We start from the raw sequence: 20,667 nt of genomic DNA on the forward strand, positions 1-20,667 counted from the left end.
GCGATGACGTCGAACTTCCTTTGCCCAAACATGGAGCGAGCCGACGCGCCGCTCGCTCGGTGCTCGACAAGACGACACGTTTTATGATCGAATATGTATCTGATGTTTCTCCACAGATCGCTTATGTTTGTCTTTGTCAGTCCGGCTCGTCTGCAGCAGAGAGGGAGGCGAAAACAATCGTGTGGCTAATGGAGGCGATATGTAAGAGAAACCATTGCTGCTCACACACGGTTACACAAGAGAATCCGAAAGCAACATTTGAACCGCGACCTACGCTGGTTTAATTTTTGTTATTCACTGAAAAGTTTTTGTTTTTTTTTAAATTTCCAAATATCCCAACATGTGCAACCAAAGGACGTTTATGTGAGTTACAGCTCAGTGAGAGAAAAGAGTCCTCAGAAATAATTCATGAGAGGCACAGACAGCAGTCTGGACTCTGGACCTTACCCACATTAGCAGTTCTTTGTCACTGACGGTTGGACATGAGCTGTAGTGTGTCTGCAAAATAAAATTTTCTTTTCCACTACACAGACTATATAGACTGAGATCAACACTGATGTGCCACCATCACCTCAAAATGTCCAGAGGTCACAATTTTGAAGAAACAAAACTCATTCACACATTGTCTAGTATATTATCTCTTTCCATTGGTTGTTAACGCAGTATGAATCAACAGTTGAAGGTCCGATGGGTCGTGTACAGGTTTGACATACAGCTAACTCGACGCGCATTATGTTATATTCGTTGGCCTGTAAATAATAATTTGCGAGGCGAGACACGAGTGTAGGACTAATTATACACAAAGGCAGTTTGCTAAGTGCCCGATTGCTTCCTTTGTGTTTCAGTAAGCACATTTTTAAAAGGGTCTCTATCACCATTTTCATTTTTAAGGTTTTTAAAAAACTAATTTCAGAAATAGTTTTCATGTCATTTGGGTGCTTCCATTTCAACTCATATCCTTAGGCGCATGTAAGGATTTACATGTATGATCTAATGCAATCCTGTCTCTTCCATTTTTCCTCAACAGAAGATTGTGATTCAGAAGTCAGATCTACAGACATGAAGACGTCACTAACACTATTGTAATGTTCATTTTACAATTAAACTAGGTGAGTTCATCATATTGTGACAGTCGTTTGCCACTTTTCTGCTGGGTTCCATCAAACAGATTTCCACATTGGGGTGTTTTGTTGATGTCATTATTCGGGTGGTGACATTTTACAACACTTATGCACATAAGCAATTATGCCATGTGTGCAATCGTGCATTTGTCACGTCGTCGTTTGTGCTTAAAAAAAAAAAAATCTTCCAAGCCTCTCCCTTTTACTTGTCATTATTTCGCCTCACTTCACCTTTTATCAATATTGCATCATGAAGATATCATTGGACGGGAGATTGCTTAATTGTTTCACACAGGAAGTGCATCTGTGTGTGCTTGCACGTGTGTGGAAGACTACCATCGCACAATGAGTGACATATGCTGACGTTTGAGCGCACCCATGGGTGGACACACCCTTTTTGTGCAACACAGTGGAGATATCAGCAGTAGTTAACTCCGGTCGGCCTGCTCCTCCATGAGTACAACTTGAAACAAATCAAAAGATTAATATTCGATTTGATTTTTGATTTTGATTTTTTTTCAAGAATTTAAGTTGCACAAGTACAGTGTCACTTGCAGTTCACTATGAAAAGGCCTGGATTTAACTTGTGTGTTTTTATGAAGCCTCTTGTTTTGTCAGCGCTGTGTGGTTGCGTAACAACCAGATTCTGAGTACCTATCTTGTTTTCCTTTGCACTTAAGCAGAGCCTCCTTTTCCTCAATAAAGCCTCGAAGTGCGACCATGCAGGGCCTAATAACTCTGTCTATTAATACCTTTTTGTCGGCCCCAGGGAGATGGGGTAGCGGCAGAAAATAGCAGGTGCCTATTGCTTCTTTTAACATCAGCATCAACAGCAGTAAAATTAGACCACTATGACGCCAACCTGCGTCGATGCTGCAACCCAGGGGAGGAACCAGACAGCGTGCGCCTGAAAGAAAGAGAGGAGGAAAATGAAGCGAGAGGAGGAGTGGGAGGAAGAGAGAAAATGATGAGTGTATGAGGGTTAGCGGGGAGGGAGGGAGACAGACAGAGATCCCTCCCTGGGTCTGATTGTTAGCACAGTGATGATGAAACAGTCGAGTTCGCCTGGGTGCCACCACAGCCAGAAGTCAGTTTGGCTCGGCTCCACATTCACAGGAACCCATCCCCTGACACCATTCTTTTGTCGAAAGAAGATACAAAAGCTTTAAGAAACCATGAATACTTAAATTTCTTTCCCCTTTGGCCGAGTATCTGAGCAACAGAGTGATACAGTTATTCAGCGGTGCATGTACAATGAAGCACCCTTTATTCTACATCCAGTCTTCACACGTTCCTTCCAATGTTTGATCATCAGATTCAGTATTCAATAAAATAAAGTTTCTATGGCAGTGTATGACACATCCCAATTGTGTTTGGATGCTGTGTATTCTTCCACGTAACATCTGCTCTTTGTTTGGATCCAGAAGTGATAACAAGTGAAACTCACAGTAACAGCAGTAAGTTGAAGGGCGTGTAGACATTTGCGTCACTGTGCTTGCTCATTTAAGGAATTCTGAAATTTAGGACTTTCATAATGACATGCAGCGCTGAACCAGTGCCTAGTGGTGATGAAAAGGTTAGTCAATCAATTGTTGCATTATTAAAGTAGCTTTCCAAGTGGCTTACAGACTGCGTCTCAGCCCCCTAAATATTTAATGCACTATGAATATTGCCCTTGAAAATTAATGAAAGCGGTCGCAGACAAAAAGTAAAGTTTAATGGGCCGGTGTGACATTCACATTTCAGCCTATTTAAAGCAAATAAAAATGTAGATTGGTCACAGTACCTTTCATGAATATAAAGTTTTGTGGATTTTATTTTTAGTCTGAAAGCTCTGTGGCGGGGAGGAGTGTGCAACATGCTATTCTTGGTGGTTATTTGACGCACTAAGCTACAGTACTTGGGGGATTTCTCCATCCAATAATTACTGTTCACTTAGCGCCAGACTCCCCACTCAGCAGCATGTTCTTGTCTCGTTTCATAGGATCCGTAACAAGGATGTTTCCCTGGAAACTGGATGGCTCTATCATGTGTAATTGGGTAATCCTTGAGCTGCTGACAGAAAAATAATAGCTTTTGGGATTTTCAAAAATACCCCAGCCAACACTGACTATGATATGTCTGTTTCGTAATCCGGATTTACCAGTCATGTACTGTATGGATTACTATGCAATTACGGTAATATTAAAGACATTTTTTAATGAAAATCTATAAATATCAATGAGCAAATAAGCAGTTAGAAGAACAACGTAATATGAAAAGAGGTGATTTCTAATCCTATAAGAGCAGTGATACTATTATTTAATAGAAGGATATCAATCATTGCTCGCTCAGCTATAGAACGTGGCCACTGTCCGAAAGAGTTTACAAGGCAACTTGGATTTCGTGTCATGCTGAATATCCAACTACCACAACATACTCACACAACAGACTAGACTCCAGACAAAACACAAATAAAACAACCACAGCCTGGCAGTCAGTCATAAAGAACGTGGTGGCTCCTGCACTAGAGTCAAGAATCTGGAAAACGGGTACTTGTCTGTTAATGTCTATTTGAAAAGTAATTCACTGCCATAATTCGCTGTATTAAATTGGTGGAAGGATCAATCTAACACTAAAATTTCATGTTAACACACTGTGACAATGTGATTTGTCTCCAGGGAAGAACCAGTTTGACCCACTAGATGGCCCCAGGTGCCAAATGTGCTGTAGTCTATGCTAGGGCCCCTCTAGAATATTATCAAAATGAATATTATCGGAGGGCCAATGGATACCCTGCATATGCATTGTGTATACCCCAACTAGCCATTTTTGTATTTATATAATACCACATGATGATGATTAACTGGTTAACCTAAGTAAGATGTAGAGTCATGCCTCTTATCTTATTGCAAAACATTAATGCTTTACTACACTCTGTGATGTTACTTTCTGACATCATCGTGACGTCACGATGATGTCATTCCTTCCATATTATCATAATTGATTTCTCAAATTATATAAGCTTTAGATCCCATCTATACTTCTATAATATACAGAGATACTTCAGAAAATGTATATTTGAACTATGCACAGTGTCATCTTCTGACTTCTTTGTGACTCCTCCGTGATGTCACTTATCTTATGATATCATATGATGGTAAAACTAGTTTAATTATGCTTAATAAGTTACCCAACCACTACTTTATGATGTTTTGTTCCATTGAATTGATGGGCACTTTGTACTGGGTGTTGTGCAGCTCACCCACACATGGTGATGGGAAGTATTAGTAGCAATTAGTACACATGAAGAGTGATAACTTGTACTGTCCCCATTCAAAAAATTTGAGGTCAGGTTTTTCCCTGTCCCTGTTTGGCTTTGTGTACTTTAATGTCACAATCGACAATATTTTTTTGTAGCCAGTACCTGTGTCCCACAATAAGCTGCAATGGTCTAAACATGTCACTGGTAAATCCACTTACTAGTTTTTTTTATACCTTTCAACAGCAACACACTGTATTCCCAGTGTTACATACCAATCTAAAATGGGTGTAATCATGTTATACATGAATAGAACTTCGCTCAAGTGCTTTGTCTGTGTGGAGATTGGGATCATAACCCTTTTCTTCATACAAAGGTCTATCTGGTCAGACACTTTGAACCCTTCCTCACTGATGCTGGGATCCAGAGACGGACGGTATTGTGTGTGTGTGGTGCTGATGTTCACTCAGTCTGTTGTTCGGGGTCCTTGCTGTGTGTTGTAGTATTTGGCATTAGTCAGTCAAGACTTTGGCCATAAATCCTCCCAATCCAACCCCATATAAGACATCTGAGACAGCTCTATCTGTTGTCAAATGTAATCTGTATTTGTACAGGACTTATATATTATACTTATATATTTCTAACTTTGCCACTTTCCCCTAAGAGTGTAGCACCAGTCAGACGGGCACAAACGGGTCTTAAACACAGCTTTGCAGCTTTGACTGACTTCACCACAACCCCACTGAAGAAGAGTGAGCAGCCGCGCCGGGCTGCAGTTCTCCCTCCAGGCCAGAGGCGGCGCTGGAGTGCCAAGTCAGACCGGTTGTGTGAGTTGGAGCCTCGGCAATAAGCTGTTGGGCTGGCACGGGCTGGTTGGTCGGTTGGTTGAGGGGTAGCCATGGCTCGACTCGCTGCGCTGCTGCTGTTACCGGTTCTTATTGAATCCGTGTTTTCCATTTCGTTCTTTTTACCGGTCAACTCAAGAAAGTGTTTACGGGAGGAGATCCACAAAGACGTCCTCGTCACGGGGGAGTATGACATAACTGAGCAGGCGAACACCAAAACTAATCTGAAGGTGAGCACACACACAGGCTGCGGCTAGCTGCGGCTAGCTCCGGCTAACGGCAGAGCCCAGTTTGAATCGAGGCCTAAAGGGCTTCAGTCTGTGAACGGCTGTCTGTGTAGACCAGTGGTCACCAGTGGAATCCACAGTCTACATTGGGACCGGTCTTCTCTCTCGGTGGAGTGCGGCTGAAATCTGTCAACTGTTGGTAGCATGTGGTGGCTAAGCTAGGCCCCGGAAAACTCGGCTTCCTGGTTTTAGCAGCTAATTAGCTTGTCAACGTCAATGCTAACATCAGCGCTCTTGAGTGGTTTTTTTTTGCGTAATTTGCTGTTTAACCCAAAAGCTGAACCTGTCGTACTCAAATGGCGGGACGTTGTACCGTCAACCATGTGTCTACATATCTCAGTTGTGTTGTGTATTTCGTGAAATGAGGCCGGGAGTGTCATCGGTCCGGTTCGCTGCTGTTACACGTCAGTCTTAAAACGTCCATTCTGCCGGTAGAGACACATGCTAGCAACAATAGCACGTTAGCGACTAACCTGTCAACGACAACTTGTCTTTGCTGTCATTTCATTAAATCGTTTCCAATCTTCCAATCTCATTTAAGAGATCGAGAAAAAGTCGTGTGTGCTGTAACTGTTACCCAATGAAAATAACACGAGCAAGGTAAATATCAGTCTTGATGAACGTTTACGTTCATGTGAATGTGGTTCATCGATGCTGCGAGTGGTATTATGTCGTTTCATTTGTTGTTCACTTTTGCATTTGATAGTTGCGTCTTGAAAATATCAGACGTGATTTGTTGCCCTGCTCCAGAAACCTTAAATAGCAGGTTGAATACAACCCATTCACTTTTTTACCATCATTTTAAAACGGACAATATCTCACTTATCGATGCTGGAACCAGAGATCTTCCTCAACCAAACAAAGACTGAAAAATATTGATTCTTAATAATTGTTGGGACAAGTTTTCTCCCTCAAGTTAACGTCATTGTTTTCTTTAACTCTGTAGATCACAGATTCCTCCAGTCACACTCTTTACTCCAAGGAAGATGCGGTAAAAGGAAAGTTTGCCTTCACCACCGAGGACTATGACATGTTTGAGGTGTGCTTTGAAAGCAAATCGCCCTCGGGTAAGTGTGTTAACCACCCACACCAAGCAGCTCAGACACAAAATTAAACTTACTCACCCAAACCACCGATTCCAAGAATTTTGATTACCATTATTATTCTCTGAATGACATCCATATATACTAACACAGCTGTTATCAACAAACACAGAATTTGTTTGTCTTTATCTCTGACCAACAGCAACTGTATTGACAATTTGCTCCACTGTGTTATAATAAAATGTGTTATGACATGTAACCCGTAATATTTTTTGATGTATGAATAGATTGTTACAGCAGGTGGGTATTGGTTTACATAATGTCGAATGGTTTCAAGGAAATGTAGAAAGACTTTGCATTCCTATTGATTAGTAATGCAGCGGGAATTGTGGGAGACAAATGATTCATTCGGAAAGGTGGAATTACAGTCAAAAGTAATTTGTTGGGATGTAAATTAATGCTTTTAGTTGTCCTGGAAATACAATATGGTGACATTAGCACATCGAGTGACCACAAATTAAAATGACAGGTTATTGCTTATGTTAAAAACTCTTGTTCTTTTTAATCAGGAACTGGAAGAGTGCCTGACCAGCTGGTCAATCTGGACATGAAGCATGGTGTGGAGGCCAAAAACTATGAAGAGGTAAGTTTGAGAGTCAAACCATTAGCCTGCTTTTGTAGAATGAAACGTGCTGTAGATAATGTCTGTTTGCCGTCTGATTAGGGCAATGGATATAGGTCACTGGTTTTGCTGCAGGAGTTTTATTATTGTACTGAGTCCGATGGGGGTGTTAGTGGGCACCTACATCTTATCAAATTGGAGGTCTCCTTTTGGGAAGCTGATTTTGGAAGGAGAGCAGATTGATACACTTGAGCTGCTTTCAGACATGGACTGAAATCTGGACATTTTCTGAACTTGTCCAGAGGGGCTGTATCTGAGGATGCAAATGTTGCTGCGGACATTTTCTTGAACTTTTCCCGCCAGCCCCCTTCTATTTCGGAAAATGTCAGAGTGAGGCCATGTGAGAATAGAGCAGGAAAATCTCTGGAAGATTCATGATTCATGAACCTGAATGTTTCAGAAATTTTTCTGCTCTTGTGAACGCATCAGACTCAATTTCCTCACTGCGTTCTTCACATGTGAACCACAAATTCTCATGTCTGAAAACAGCTTTGGTTGAATGTGTACACCCCTACTCAGGATGAAGGCTTTCATTCAACACGTCCTCATAGAAACAAAGTGAGAAGAGATTCCAGACATGCAAGAGAATATGCCTGTAACTGTTGCACAAGATCAAAATAAGCAGTGAATTCATTAGATTAACAAATCAAGTTGAATTGTGGAAATAAGTATTTTCTACTGCAGTGCATTAGTTACAATTAATACCACATAAAAAACTTGCCCTGACAGTAGCAAAGCAGATGCCTTTAGTTCTATTAGGGGATTTGCCAGATGTCCATTGTCAAAACACGTTAAGGACCTCAAGGTGTAGTATAGAAACTATGGGAATCGGTGGAGGAGGTTCTTCACCTCCACGTCATTCAATATTTGCCTATACGGGGACACATTGTTGTGCATCATCACTTGCACTACTTTTCGTAGTTCTTCTGAAAACTTGTTCCCACTTGGCTGCTGCAGGCAACGCTTAATAATGATTGTACAAGTGATAAAGTCTGGGAGCTGAGAATCATCCCTCCTCCCACACATGGTGCAGCGAACATGACGTCCTGTTCTCTCTCTCTCTCTCTCTCTCTCTCTCTCTCTCTCTCTCTCTCTCTCTCTCTGTCTCTCTGTGAGTGAGTGAGTGAGTGAGAGAACAGGCAGGTGGAGTGAAATTTGCACATGTATTCACCTACGTAGATGGGTGTGTTTGAAGAGATTTGAAAGTTGTTCAGTAGATGGTGTAAATACGCAGGAAAGAGTCCCTGTCTGTTACAGGGTAGGAGAAAGTGTACTTGGCAGTGTGTCTTTATTCTTTCTGAAAGTAATTTGAATGTTACATCTTTGGCAGATTCCATTATGCAATGCCCTAATGTCTGCGTATGATGCTGCTGTACAACTTAAGGTTATAGTTTGGTTCATCTGTTCCAAACCAACAGAACAGAAAATGTAGAGTTATTTTCAGACTAGCTACAAACAAACCGAGTCACATGGACTGATGGGTAATCTACTTATTGGTCAGTATCATCCTGTATCCTCAACAAAACATATATTACAGATTATTATCTTGTAGCAATGATTTCCATCATCATTACAAAAGAAATCTTGTAATATCTAATGATTTGATTCTTTAAATTTGAACATGTTAACACATGAACCTGTGGTTGCTCCAGTTTGCACACCAGAGTGGGTTGAAGATCAAGGTTGACCTTCTTAGGTGTTGCAGCTGTTTCATAGTTCAAAGGGCCTCATTCTCTCAAAGGCCTACATTGACCAGAGTAAATGTCCAAATGCAGATGGTTTAAACACAAGTTGTTCCCACAGCTAAGGGTGACACCTACTGGACAAAGTCTATGAAAATGCTTAAATTGTAGTTCTACCTGTTTTTCTGCAATAGGCTTCTTCAGTAGCCTCTGTTTTGTCCCCTCAGATTGCCAAGGTGGAGAAGCTGAAGCCCCTTGAGGTTGAGCTGAGGCGACTGGAGGACTTGTCGGAGTCCATTGTCAACGACTTTGCTTACATGAAGAAGAGAGAGGAGGAGATGCGGGACACAAACGGTGAGAAAACAACACAAATGGCACATAAATAACCAGGAAACGGTTCGACCGGGTGGTAACATCTAACTCTTTTATTGAAAAATACTTTCTTTATTGTTCTTTCAGGATGCCTCAAGCTTTAGTTATGCAGAGATCAGTTTGGTTTCTTTGTAGATTGTGTGGACATAAAGTATCAGTCGCTGACCAATAACACACACCTCTTTTTTTCCCCCACCTCTTTGCAGAGTCCACCAACACACGTGTGCTGTACTTCAGCATATTCTCCATGTGCTGTCTCATTGGGCTGGCCACATGGCAGGTCTTCTACCTGCGGCGCTTCTTCAAGGCAAAGAAGCTGATCGAGTAGAGCAGCCCACATAGCTCCTTACCTCCGGGGAAGCTACTCGCCGGTCAGCCAATACATCCAACATCCACACTCCTTGGACTAGCTTCAGCAAACAACAACAAGTGGGGTTGAGGGGCTCAAATTCTAGTTTTCACGGCTGCGAGAGAGTACCAAGGTTGTCCTCAGAAAAAAAAAAGATTCACCTGCTTATTTAGGGGGTTTGAAACATGAAAAGCGCTGTAGGGAGAAATGCACTGCGAGACATGGGAGAGGCATATGTTGCTGAATTTGTGAGATATGTTTAGTTTCCATGGTGCTTCACGTTTCTGTCTGCACCGTTTTGAGTGTTGCAGCTCGCTGAATAAGAACTTGTCCCTTCAATCTGTTGAACAGTGATGTTTGATTTTGAGCTCAGTTTGAATGGATGTGCCACGAGCGAATGTCTTTTGCCCCTCTGTTGATGTACACATTCTTTGCCATGCCAAGCAGACCAGACCAGGCACCCTATTTGATCAAGTGAAGGCTGTTTTTGAAAAAGTGGTTTGTTGTTACTTTGTTGAGAAACTTGGCAACCACTGAACTTCTGTGTTATGACACTTAATTTTCATGTTTGGTAGCTAAATTTAACAGTGTCTTTAGTTTGTTTTCTTATTGTAAATGCTACTTAGTTGCTTCTACAGCTACATATTTTTGGGGGGTTGTGCGTTGTCAGAGTGATAATCTCTTTGTTATAAATTAGGTCACTTCTATTAGCTCTCGCTTGTTCTATTTTTGTTTTGGGAAAATCTCAACATTAATTTGTCACCAGTCAAGAGTAGTCAGAAACCAAAAACCTTGTTCTTCAGAGGGAATTTGCAGTACCTTATTGTGTCATCTCCTGATTTCCATGACGTCTGTTTGTGCAAGTTTTTTTTTTCTTGCCAGGCTGCAGTGTATGGAGATTTTGACGGGAAATGTAAAGCAGGCTTTCCACAAAAATCTTCAGTTAATCACGCACCTCTTTTCTTCACACTGGTAAATTTATATTTCAAAATATAACTTCCAAATTACAGGACCTGCAGATCCATCCAGCGCGTTTCTGTCTGTCACAAACACCTTTGAGGCTTGGGTTACATGAGAATGTGGGTTGTTGCAGATATTAAATTGTTTGACGAGGATTAATTGAGGCATCTGTAATGGGTACATTTTTAACGATGAACATGCGCATTGTGCGCAGTCAATGATTTTTATTTTAACTGATAAATTTTGTAAATTTATGTTGGGCTTTTATTCAATAAAATATTGGATGAATTTACATTAGTCGCGTTGTAGTTGAACAGATCTCTTACTTGTGATGCCAATGTTAAAAAAAGAAAAGAAAATGGCACTGATGTCTCAAATGTTGGCAATATTGTCAACATTTTCTAATTGAATATGTTAGTTATACAAAGCTTTAGTTGTTTTACTGGTCAAAATAGTGACTATTTAAAAACTTACTTTTCAAACTGCAAAATTTAAATGCTTATGTATTATTTGTGATCAACTTGTCAATGGTCTCATCACAACAGCTGTTAATCTCCAACAGGATTCGTTTGGCGGATGCTTTCATTTAACTTCCAGTAAATTCTTTCAAACCATCGAAACAACAAGAGCGAGATATCATCCACACAACGGATTGCATTAGAGCTGCAACAATTAATCGATTAGTATATCACTACGGAATAAATAGCCATAATTTTTGATGATCGATTAATCATTTAAGTAGTTTTGTGACAGTAGACTGAACAAAACATAATCTTGGAGTTTGGGAAACAGACATTTTTCACCATGTAAAGGACCAAACAAATAATTGATTAAAGGGGAAAATAATTGACAGATTAATAGATAATATTAATGTTAGTTGCTGGCCTATATGGCCTCCACAATAGAAGGTGGGTGAGCTGTTGTAAATCTGTATTCTTTTAAAATAAACTCCATTTTGCAGCATGTTTGTTTGAAGAACAACTAAAAACCTCGACAAATGAAGCTCACACCAAAACCAACCCTTCATGGTGATTGGCCACGTTCAAGTGGCAACGAAACGCTTCAGCACCACGCAACCTATCGATGACAACGCCGCCAGGACGCGGTCCACCAATCAAATGAAAGCACGGTCACAACCACCCGGATGTGCTCCTGAAGTACTTCCGCTTCATAACATTCTCTTTGGCATGGTAGAAACCTCTGAGGTGTGAGCCCTGACATCAACAGCTCGCTACAACAACCACCACCACCACCGTCGCCATGCCCGGGCCCGACAAAGAGACGGACCTGACGGAGAGAATCGAAGCGTTTCTGTCCGACCTGAAGCGCGGAGGCAGCGGGACCGGACCGCTGCGGGGCTCGGCGGAGATGGCCCGAGAAACGACCTCCCTGCTCCGCAGGATCACAGCCCAGGCTCGGTGGAGCAGCGCAGGTGCGTCACGCTGCTCCGCTTCTTCCTTCACACTTCTCCTTCGACTCGGACGTTACATGATGCCAGTGGCTGTGTGTGAAGGCTGAGCGACGTGGAGCTTCGTCAGCTCTGCTGGAGCTGCTGCCTGAAGTGGGGGAACTAGTAGCGAGTCAGAACTTTTACGGATAGTTTTGTCCAAGACATTGAGTGGTTTTCTGTATGAAACAGGTCCCTTCAAAGGGTCGACATGTGATTAAATCAAGCGGGAGTGTGAGTTAATCACAGTCTCCAGTGTCTGCAGCTTTATAGCAGCATCTTCTCTTCACTGTGAAACGTTTTTACCTTGCAGGTGATCTGATGGAAATAATCCGTAAAGAGGGCCGGAGGATGATCGCAGCCCAGCCGTCTGAGACCACCGTGGGCAACATGATCAGACGGGTGCTGAAGATCATTAGAGAGGAATATGCCAGGTGAGTGATCAGCTGTTGACCTCCCTCACTATGGAGGCATGTATTAAGAAAATCCCTATGGGCCGTCTGTGTGTTGAACCTCTACACTATTGAAGTTGTACTATTATGCTGTATAAAATGAAAAACCTGTACGAATGGCTTCTTAAATGGCTTTGTTCAATTTTTTCCCCCTCCAGATCTCGAGGTAGCAGTGAAGAGACGGACCAGCAGGAATCCCTCCACAAGCTGCTGACGTCCGGGGGACTCAGCGAGGAGAACTTCCGACAGCATTTTGCCGCCCTCAAGGCCAACGTCATCGAGGCCATAAATGAGTTGCTGACTGAGTTGGGCACGTTATTTATTTATTTAACAAGTCTTAATTACACAGTAGTGAACCCACGGGTCAAATGATGGTGGCTTAGTTATTCTTACTTGGATATATGAATTTATTATAACACAGCTATGACAACAGACAATATCCTTGGTACAGAAACATGTCAGTATTGTACCATACGGGAGGGAACAGATAACAAGTCCAGGTCATGATAAGCTGCTTTCAGACTGGCACGATAGTCAAGAGAATCTTATCTCTGCCAGAGACAGAATGGCATCTCCTGGCACAAAACATAAATGATCCTGATCTCAAGTATTCCTTTTGAGGCCTTATGAGCTCTCATGTCATCCAAAAAACTTTGGTCAGGCATAAAAATCTGTCACAAATCCCCTGACTCTTTCTATCCCTGCGCCATTTTATTTTCCAGAGGGAACAACTGACAACATTGCCATGCAGGCCCTGGAGCACATCCACTCCAATGAGGTCATCATGACGATTGGCCGCTCGCGCACCGTTGAGGCCTTCCTCAAAGACGCCGCACGCAAGCGCAAGTTCCATGTCATCGTGGCTGAGTGTGCCCCCTTCTGCCAGGTAGCTAAAGAGAAAGACGTTCGAAATCACTGTATATGAAGAAAAACAAGAAAGTTGTTTTTGTAACTGAGAAGTTTATTTGTCTGATTTATTCACCTTCCACCAGGGGCATAAAATGGCCACCAGTCTCTCGAAATCTGGCATCGAGACGACCGTGATCACAGACGCTGCCATATTTGCCGTCATGTCTCGCGTTAACAAGGTATTATTCAACACAATGACAAGGCTCTGGAACGTGCACGTCACACAGCGTGTGGGTTATAACCTTGTCTGGTGACGGGTCTTTTCAGGTCATCATTGGCACGCAGACAGTTCTAGCCAACGGAGGGCTCAGGGCCGTCAACGGGACACACACACTGGCCCTTGCGGCCAAGCACCATTCGACGCCTCTGATCATTTGCGCTCCCATGTTCAAGCTCTCGCCTCAGGTAAGAAGACAAGTCTGTTCTGTCCGACTCTGTTCTTGTGAATAAATGATGACGAAAGCTGTTTTGCGTCCTCAGTTCCCAAACGAAGAAGACACCTTCCACAAGTTTGTCTCTCCACACGAGGTGCTTCCTTTTACTGAAGGTAATGCACATTTCCTAACATGCTTCCCAACATCAGATTTTCCAGATTTTTTCAAATAAATGTTCCTCTTTTGCAGAAAAACATCTTAAATTAAAACTTTTGTGTTTCAGGTGAGATTCTCTCCAAGGTGAACGTGCACTGTCCTGTGTTTGACTACGTCCCACCCGAGCTCATCACGCTGTTCATCTCCAACATCGGAGGACACGCGCCTTCATACATCTACCGACTGATGAGCGAACTTTACCACCCAGAAGATCATGAACTTTAACCGGTGACATTAACAAATAAATTAAATCACGCTTCTTGCGACCGGGAGTCACCTTTTCATTCAGTATTTGGGGATACAAAGTTTCATATCTTATAATAACATATATCATCTTGTGAACATATTAAAAGTGATGTTTCCCGGGGTCATCGGGCATAGTCACTTGCATTAATACTTAAGTATATGATCTTGCATTCACAGATCCATTTATTGATGCCATCTCCCCTACTACCTTTTGCACGCATGCAGCCCCATATCTGAACACGCCCACCTTGATGTGTCACAGTTGGCAAAATACAGTCACAGTGTCAAAGTCCTGGCCTGATCCACGGCAAACACGCTGGGCCCCACTGAATCAGATTCATATTAGATCACAAAAAAAGCATCAGGCTGCCTCATTTTTTTTTTCAAAGTTTGATCTTGCAGAGTTTTCATCTTGGAATCGATCTGCAGACACTCACATCTTGCACTGGCCGTCACTGTTTGAAACCCCCATTTTGGCAGATAATCAAAAACCAGGCCTGTAGTTATTAGTAGTATGGCTCTTCGTTTACCTCCTAACCACCGCTGCAGCTGTGTTGCGTATTGTCGAGTGTCCCACTGACGCTCGTGTCAATCCCATCTTTATGAAGTTTCATAATCTGGTTTCTTGTCCAGGTAATTCCTTACCACGTTTATCAATTTTACAGCGGACACACAACTCCGGTCAACCCGAGAAAAAGCTTTCCACGGGTTATTTTACAAAGCGTGTTAATGTAGTCACATTGCGATCACAACAACTGCGCTCACTTTGTTGCTTTGAGGTTTGACTATGAAGCCTGTACTTTCATCGTAGTCCACCTAACAACTTTGTTTTCAACTATACACAAGATCAAATACGTCACTCTTCAACCTAAAAAATTATACACTTATTAGAAGAAGATACACATTTTGAATGTTACATGTCATGTTGCTCACGGGTGAAGTCAATGTTGGTAAAACACTTGAATACTGCAATAATGCTTTAGCGCCCCCTGCAGGATATTAGGAGAAGTGTTGAGAGTGGGTGGGGTAGTAGCGGCTGTCCTCCAGGTGGAGGTACTGTAAGAGGCAGAGCTGCAGGTTGGTGCAGGTTTTGGTGAAAATAGGAACATGAAGATGAATTTTCAGAGAAGAAACAGTTGTGTGACGTGAGTGTGAGTAGTGACAGTTGTGTACCGGGGAGTGTAAAAAGACTGGGTCCCGCTGTATTACTCAGGCTGCACTACAACGTCTATTCACAGGCGCGATCCCACTACTGAGCGGCACGGGGGCTTTGGCCTGCTCCGTTTCCGACCTGGGCCGATGCACCCCTCCTTAGACGACCTGGTGGTCCCGGGCTCCCCCGGCAGCACCATATCGATACCGAACTTAGTGCGGACACCCGATCGACATAGTCCGCTGCAGCTCAGATCTCCTGAGCTCAAACGATCCGCCAGACTCAGCCTCCCGGTAACTTGGATTACAGGCGCGCGCCACCGCGCCCGGCGAGAAACAGGCTCACTCACAGGGACTTTGAGTCTGGCCGACGTGACGTCATGATTAAGCATGCTGCAGCGACATCTAGTGGCTTTCATTGTTGTTGTTTTTTAAAGTTCTGACTTGTTGAATTTGACTGATACATCAAAGTGACATCAGTGTTTGATACAAACAAGATAAAACTGATACAGATAGGATCAAATAGTATGTTGTTTGTTTTCAGCGATTAATAAAATCATATCCGATTTTACTATGATGTGTCAGTCAATCAACAAGGGTCAGAACTGTGTTTATGTTGTGTAATGTCCAAAATGAGTTGAATGTAAAATCAGTATCAGCTGATGAATGTGATGGGAAATAAGTGGATGACGTCACGTCGGCCAGACTCAAAATCCCTGTGAGTGAGTGTGTTCCTCGCCGGGCGCGGTGGCGCGCGCCTGTAATCCAAGTTACCGGGAGGCTGAGTCTGGCGGATCGTTTGAGCTCAGGAGATCTGAGCTGCAGCGGACTATGTCGATCGGGTGTCCGCACTAAGTTCGGTATCGATATGGTGCTGCCGGGGGAGCCCGGGACCACCAGGTCGTCTAAGGAGGGGTGCATCGGCCCAGGTCGGAAACGGAGCAGGCCAAAGCCCCCGTGCCGCTCAGTAGTGGGATCGCGCCTGTGAATAGACGTTGTAGTGCAGCCTGAGTAATACAGCGGGACCCAGTCTTTTTACACTCCCCGGTACACAACTGTCACTACTCACACTCACACGTCACATGTTCCCATCGCACAACTGCTTCTTCTCTGCTGCTGCTTCGTCTTCTGATTTACACCGAAACATGCAGCTCTGCTTCTCCTACAGCACCTCCACCTGGAGGACAGCCGCTACTACACCACCCACTCTCAACACTTCTCCTCCTGCAGGGAAACACAAACTAACACTACACACATTAACATCTTCCTCTTTAACACACTTTTCCATTCACCTTCATCTGTGTTTCAGTGATCTGCAGTCTGCTCCAACAATTTTTACAATTATTAACAATATTTTCACTGTTTCATTTTCAGGAAAGTCGATTTTAACTTGAAGCTTCCTTCAAAATGTTCAGGCTCATACATCACACGTGTCTCACTCTGCTCCCTCTGTTCTAGGAATCAAAGGTGGTGTGTTGAGGTGAGTGAACAATGTCTTGGGTATTAAAATCACCTGGATCATATAAGACAAATGTTTCAGCATATTTTCCTGCCAAATATACCAAAAAATATATTTTTACTAAATGTGAGACATTAATAACATTTCTGTCTATTAAATATTCACATTTTTAATTGATTGAAAAAAATAACCACCATGTCAAACCCAATGAGAAAAGTTTCACCTTGATAGAAAAAAATAATTGTGAAATAAACTTTGAGCTCTGTGACTTAGACACTATTTTTAAAATATGGAGTAAGTTATCAGGATGGGCATCTGTGTTTCAAGTCAATTTAAATTTCTAATATGATCCAGGTGATTTTAATACCCAAGACATTGTTCACTCACCTCAACACACCACCTTTGATTCCTAGAACAGAGGGAGCAGAGTGAGACACGTGTGATGTATGAGCCTGAACATCTTGAAGGAGGCTTCAAGTAAAAATCTACTCTCCTGAAAATGAAACAGTGAAAATATTGTTAATAATTGTAGAGTTGTTGGAGCAGACTGCAGATCACTGAAACACTGATGGTGGTGAATGGAAAAGTGTGTTAAAGAGTGAGTGAACAGGAAGATGTTAATGTGTGTAGTGTTAGTTTGTGTTTCCCTGCAGCAGAAGCGTTGAGAGTGGGTGGTGTAGTAGCGGCTGTCCTCCAGGTGGAGGTGCTGTAGGAGAAGCAGAGCTGCATGTTTCGGTGTAAATCAGAAGACGAAGCAGCAGCAGAGAAGAAGCAGTTGTGCGATGGGAACATGTGACGTGTGAGTGTGAGTAGTGACAGTTGTGTACCGGGGAGTGTAAAAAGACTGGGTCCCGCTGTATTACTCAGGCTGCACTACAACGTCTATTCACAGGCGCGATCCCACTACTGAGCGGCACGGGGGCTTTGGCCTGCTCCGTTTCCGACCTGGGCCGATGCACCCCTCCTTAGACGACCTGGTGGTCCCGGGCTCCCCCGGCAGCACCATATCGATACCGAACTTAGTGCGGACACCCGATCGACATAGTCCGCTGCAGCTCAGATCTCCTGAGCTCAAACGATCCGCCAGACTCAGCCTCCCGGTAACTTGGATTACAGGCGCGCGCCACCGCGCCCGGCGAGGAACACGCTCACTCACAGGGAGTTTGAGTCTGGCCGACGTGACGTCATAGGCAAGGTGTGATCCAAAAACCGTCGATGAAAATCCATCCATTCACATCCAATTCCATGATTTTTATGATGATACAATTTAGCAGATAGAAACTTTACTGATCCAGAGTGAAAATTAGCAAGACACATTTAGAAAGATACACTCAAAGTCAGATTTCAATTAATAAATCCAGTTAGAAAAAAAACAAAAAACTGTCACTTAGGATTTTCTGTTGATCTTTAATCCTCACACCTTGACAAAGCCCCAAAATTGGCACCAATAATACCAGATAGATAGATAGATACTGGGACTTGTGGTGCGCTGCCAAGTGTAACGTGGTGTTGATGGTTGGATGCGAGGATCTGCAGGATCAGGGTCAGAGGGGACCATGTGAAGGGTTCTGGCTCCCCGCTGTGCTCGAACAGAGAGAGTGCATTGTTCTCTGACCTACATTTCTTGATCTGGAACCGCAGGGGGGAAAAAAAGGTCAGAGTGAATGGACTCGGCAACATGTCTTCACTCTCCACTGCGCCACACTCACCAGTCTGACCATGACATCACCCAACTGTCAAACAACATTTTTATGACAGTTCGCTCTGCTAAAGAAAAATAATGACTAAAGGGTTCAACCTGCAATTAGCCGTTTAACCTGCTATATACCACACTAGAAAATCCTCACCCTTCATCAGTTGATTAGGATGTGGCTGTGACTGCCTAAAACTCAGAAATTATTGTGGATTTTTGGTCTTGTCCAACATTTTTATCATCCAACTTAAAGCAATGATCCTTTGATTTTCATATTTACAATAGACCAAAATATTCAGAGAAAAACCTGCACACACTTAATATTTCATTTGTTTTCAAAAGAATGTTGCTTGAATGACTTAATTGTGCTAACCCATGTATTTTTTAAAAAGAGCATAGCAATCTTCCGGACAGAGGAGCAAAAGAAGGCGAAGAAGTAGAGATAGAAAAAGAGATGAAACAAGAATGAACCTCAGACGGGCATTCACTCCTTGAGAGGCTTCAGGTTTTCTTTCCTCTGGATCAGTAAGTAACACAACCAGCCTTCTTATTAATACTACAGGACGCTTACATCAAGGTTATTTGATCAAATTGGAATTTTTTACTGTTGTTTTCTGCTTTGGACAGTATGGCTGCTGTCCTCCCGTGATGCTTACGCTGATGCTAGTCAACGCCAGGAGCCAGAGTACGAGGTAGGAGCTTCAGCGTTCATATTTCTTTCTTCTCCTCCGTTATCTCCACAGTGATGTTGACAATGTTCTCAGGAGCTCTGAGGAAAAGTACCTGCGTCTTTACCGGCGTCTTGCTCCTGCAAAAATACCACATGGAACCGCTTGGGGGGACAAAAGTAGTCTGTTGCCTCTCGAAGGCCTGTGAGAGGGCAAAACAAAAATGGCATTTCTTCATTATATCGCACCAGAGTCACGACGACAACCTGATCATATCATTTCTGTATTCCAGCAGTCATCCTGCTGGTTCCTCGCCTGTCGCTCTTGCCGGGCTGTCAGTGTAGCTTCATGCCTGTGAGGTCCAGTCATATGTTCCTGTTCAACATGCCAGTCTGGTCCCTTTCGACCCCTTTTTTTGAACTTGCCCTGTCCCACTCAGGTAGACCTCACGTTTATCCTCCCTGCTCTTCGTTTCTCTCTTCCTACTTCTGAGTCCACACCTCGATCACCAGAACCACACTCAGGTGAGACTCTATTCCTGGCCAGCGGCCCCATTAGCATCTCAAACACATTCAGTGGGACCGCCACATTTACGGGCGTGTCTCAGCGAGGATCCATCTGTCATTTCTCTTTGCTCATGAGCTCATCTCGGTGTGTGGAGGCGAAGGAGGAGGAGGAGGAGGCAAAGGAGGAGGAGGAGGAGGAGAGAGCAGATAAATCTCATTCTGTTTTTCATCACACTGACTACATTCTTCACAGCGCTTTGATGGGGCAGGGGAGCAAACCTGGGTGGAGACAGGAGATTTACGGCCGATAGAAGCAGGCAGGCCATTAAAGCCCAGCGGCCTGCTAATGAACAGTCACTGCAATCACGCGGAGAGGAGTACAGTATGTGTGGAGCTCATCGATCCAGTGCCGTCCTGCGGGACGTCTAAAGCTGTAGTTTGACCCTGTCGCATCAAAGAACAACAAGATTCGTCTTTATTTTCTAGTCAAATTGCTTTTGTACGTCCGATTTTGGACAACGTGTAATTTTCTTATGGTTTTTTTACTCAGACAAAGCAGAACCTTAACAGATATTAAATATAACAGATAACACTCTGCTGATTCTGCAGTGTCTACAAAATGGCAACTAAAGTCAGCTTCCAGCCACCACCCCCCAAAGCGCACACACACACACACACACACACACACACACACACACACACACACCATCATTGCTCTATTTGGACCTACACCCCCCCCCCCCCCCCGGGTATTGACGTGCATCCGTCAGCCCCAGCTGTTGCATGGTGATGCAGAGCACCTAACTGTGGCGTTTTGTCATCAGTGTGCCTGCGTCTCATGGGAGCGCAGAGACGAGTGTTGTAATTAGCGGGAAATGAGGCCGGCAGCAAGCTGGATGTTTCCGTGGGGGCTCCTGGGGGCCTCAGGGGACTTTAAGACGCGTGTCTAACCTGTGGGGCACT

At 43.4% G+C, this 20,667-nt stretch overlaps 2 protein-coding genes and 3 long non-coding RNA genes across 6 annotated transcripts; 4 read left to right on the plus strand and 1 right to left on the minus strand.

The window, feature by feature from the left end:
* Positions 1 to 5: 5 nt before the first annotated feature.
* On the plus strand, positions 6 to 1,121 carry LOC124849582. Its single transcript, XR_007030060.1, has 2 exons — positions 6 to 201; positions 1,028 to 1,121. It is a non-coding gene; the product is annotated as an uncharacterized LOC124849582 (long non-coding RNA).
* Positions 1,122 to 5,206: 4,085 nt separating this feature from the next.
* Positions 5,207 to 10,874, plus strand: tmed10 (transmembrane p24 trafficking protein 10). Its single transcript, XM_035618321.2, has 5 exons — positions 5,207 to 5,437; positions 6,441 to 6,561; positions 7,107 to 7,180; positions 9,129 to 9,255; positions 9,480 to 10,874. The coding sequence occupies exons 1-5, from the start codon at positions 5,261 to 5,263 to the stop codon at positions 9,599 to 9,601; spliced, it is 621 nt and encodes a 206-aa protein (XP_035474214.1). The 5' UTR covers positions 5,207 to 5,260; the 3' UTR covers positions 9,602 to 10,874.
* Positions 10,875 to 11,732: 858 nt separating this feature from the next.
* Positions 11,733 to 14,246, plus strand: eif2b2 (eukaryotic translation initiation factor 2B, subunit 2 beta). Its single transcript, XM_035618320.2, has 8 exons — positions 11,733 to 12,014; positions 12,343 to 12,463; positions 12,640 to 12,791; positions 13,204 to 13,367; positions 13,474 to 13,569; positions 13,658 to 13,795; positions 13,871 to 13,937; positions 14,048 to 14,246. The coding sequence occupies exons 1-8, from the start codon at positions 11,843 to 11,845 to the stop codon at positions 14,203 to 14,205; spliced, it is 1,068 nt and encodes a 355-aa protein (XP_035474213.2). The 5' UTR covers positions 11,733 to 11,842; the 3' UTR covers positions 14,206 to 14,246.
* Positions 14,247 to 15,097: 851 nt separating this feature from the next.
* LOC118290549 lies at positions 15,098 to 16,560 on the minus strand. The gene is made up of 2 exons (XR_004786437.2): positions 15,400 to 16,560; positions 15,098 to 15,282 (listed from the first exon to the last, which is right to left on the minus strand). It is a non-coding gene; the product is annotated as an uncharacterized LOC118290549 (long non-coding RNA).
* A 1,049-nt stretch (positions 16,561 to 17,609) lies between these two features.
* LOC124849581 lies at positions 17,610 to 20,384 on the plus strand. 2 transcript variants are annotated; one of them, XR_007030059.1, is made up of 6 exons: positions 17,610 to 18,032; positions 18,923 to 19,055; positions 19,158 to 19,222; positions 19,491 to 19,552; positions 19,638 to 19,722; positions 19,958 to 20,384. It is a non-coding gene; the product is annotated as an uncharacterized LOC124849581 (long non-coding RNA). The 2 variants fall into 2 exon arrangements; XR_007030058.1 differs by having other exon boundaries at positions 17,611 to 18,032; positions 19,494 to 19,552.
* The last annotated feature ends 283 nt before the right edge of the window (positions 20,385 to 20,667 follow it).

Source organism: Scophthalmus maximus, chromosome 18 (genome assembly GCF_022379125.1).
Source record: "Scophthalmus maximus strain ysfricsl-2021 chromosome 18, ASM2237912v1, whole genome shotgun sequence".
NCBI classification, from domain to species: Eukaryota; Metazoa; Chordata; class Actinopteri; order Pleuronectiformes; family Scophthalmidae; genus Scophthalmus; species Scophthalmus maximus.

Coding starts and splice junctions, on each gene's coding strand:
- tmed10 (XM_035618321.2), top strand. CDS start 5,261: ATGGCTCGACTCGCTGCGCTGCTGCTGTTACCGGTTCTTATTGAATCC. Junction 5,438..6,440: donor ACACCAAAACTAATCTGAAG/GTGAGCACACAC, acceptor TTAACTCTGTAG/ATCACAGATTCCTCCAGTCA. Junction 9,256..9,479: donor GGAGATGCGGGACACAAACG/GTGAGAAAACAA, acceptor ACCTCTTTGCAG/AGTCCACCAACACACGTGTG.
- eif2b2 (XM_035618320.2), top strand. CDS start 11,843: ATGCCCGGGCCCGACAAAGAGACGGACCTGACGGAGAGAATCGAAGCG. Junction 12,015..12,342: donor GGCTCGGTGGAGCAGCGCAG/GTGCGTCACGCT, acceptor TTTACCTTGCAG/GTGATCTGATGGAAATAATC. Junction 12,464..12,639: donor ATTAGAGAGGAATATGCCAG/GTGAGTGATCAG, acceptor TTCCCCCTCCAG/ATCTCGAGGTAGCAGTGAAG.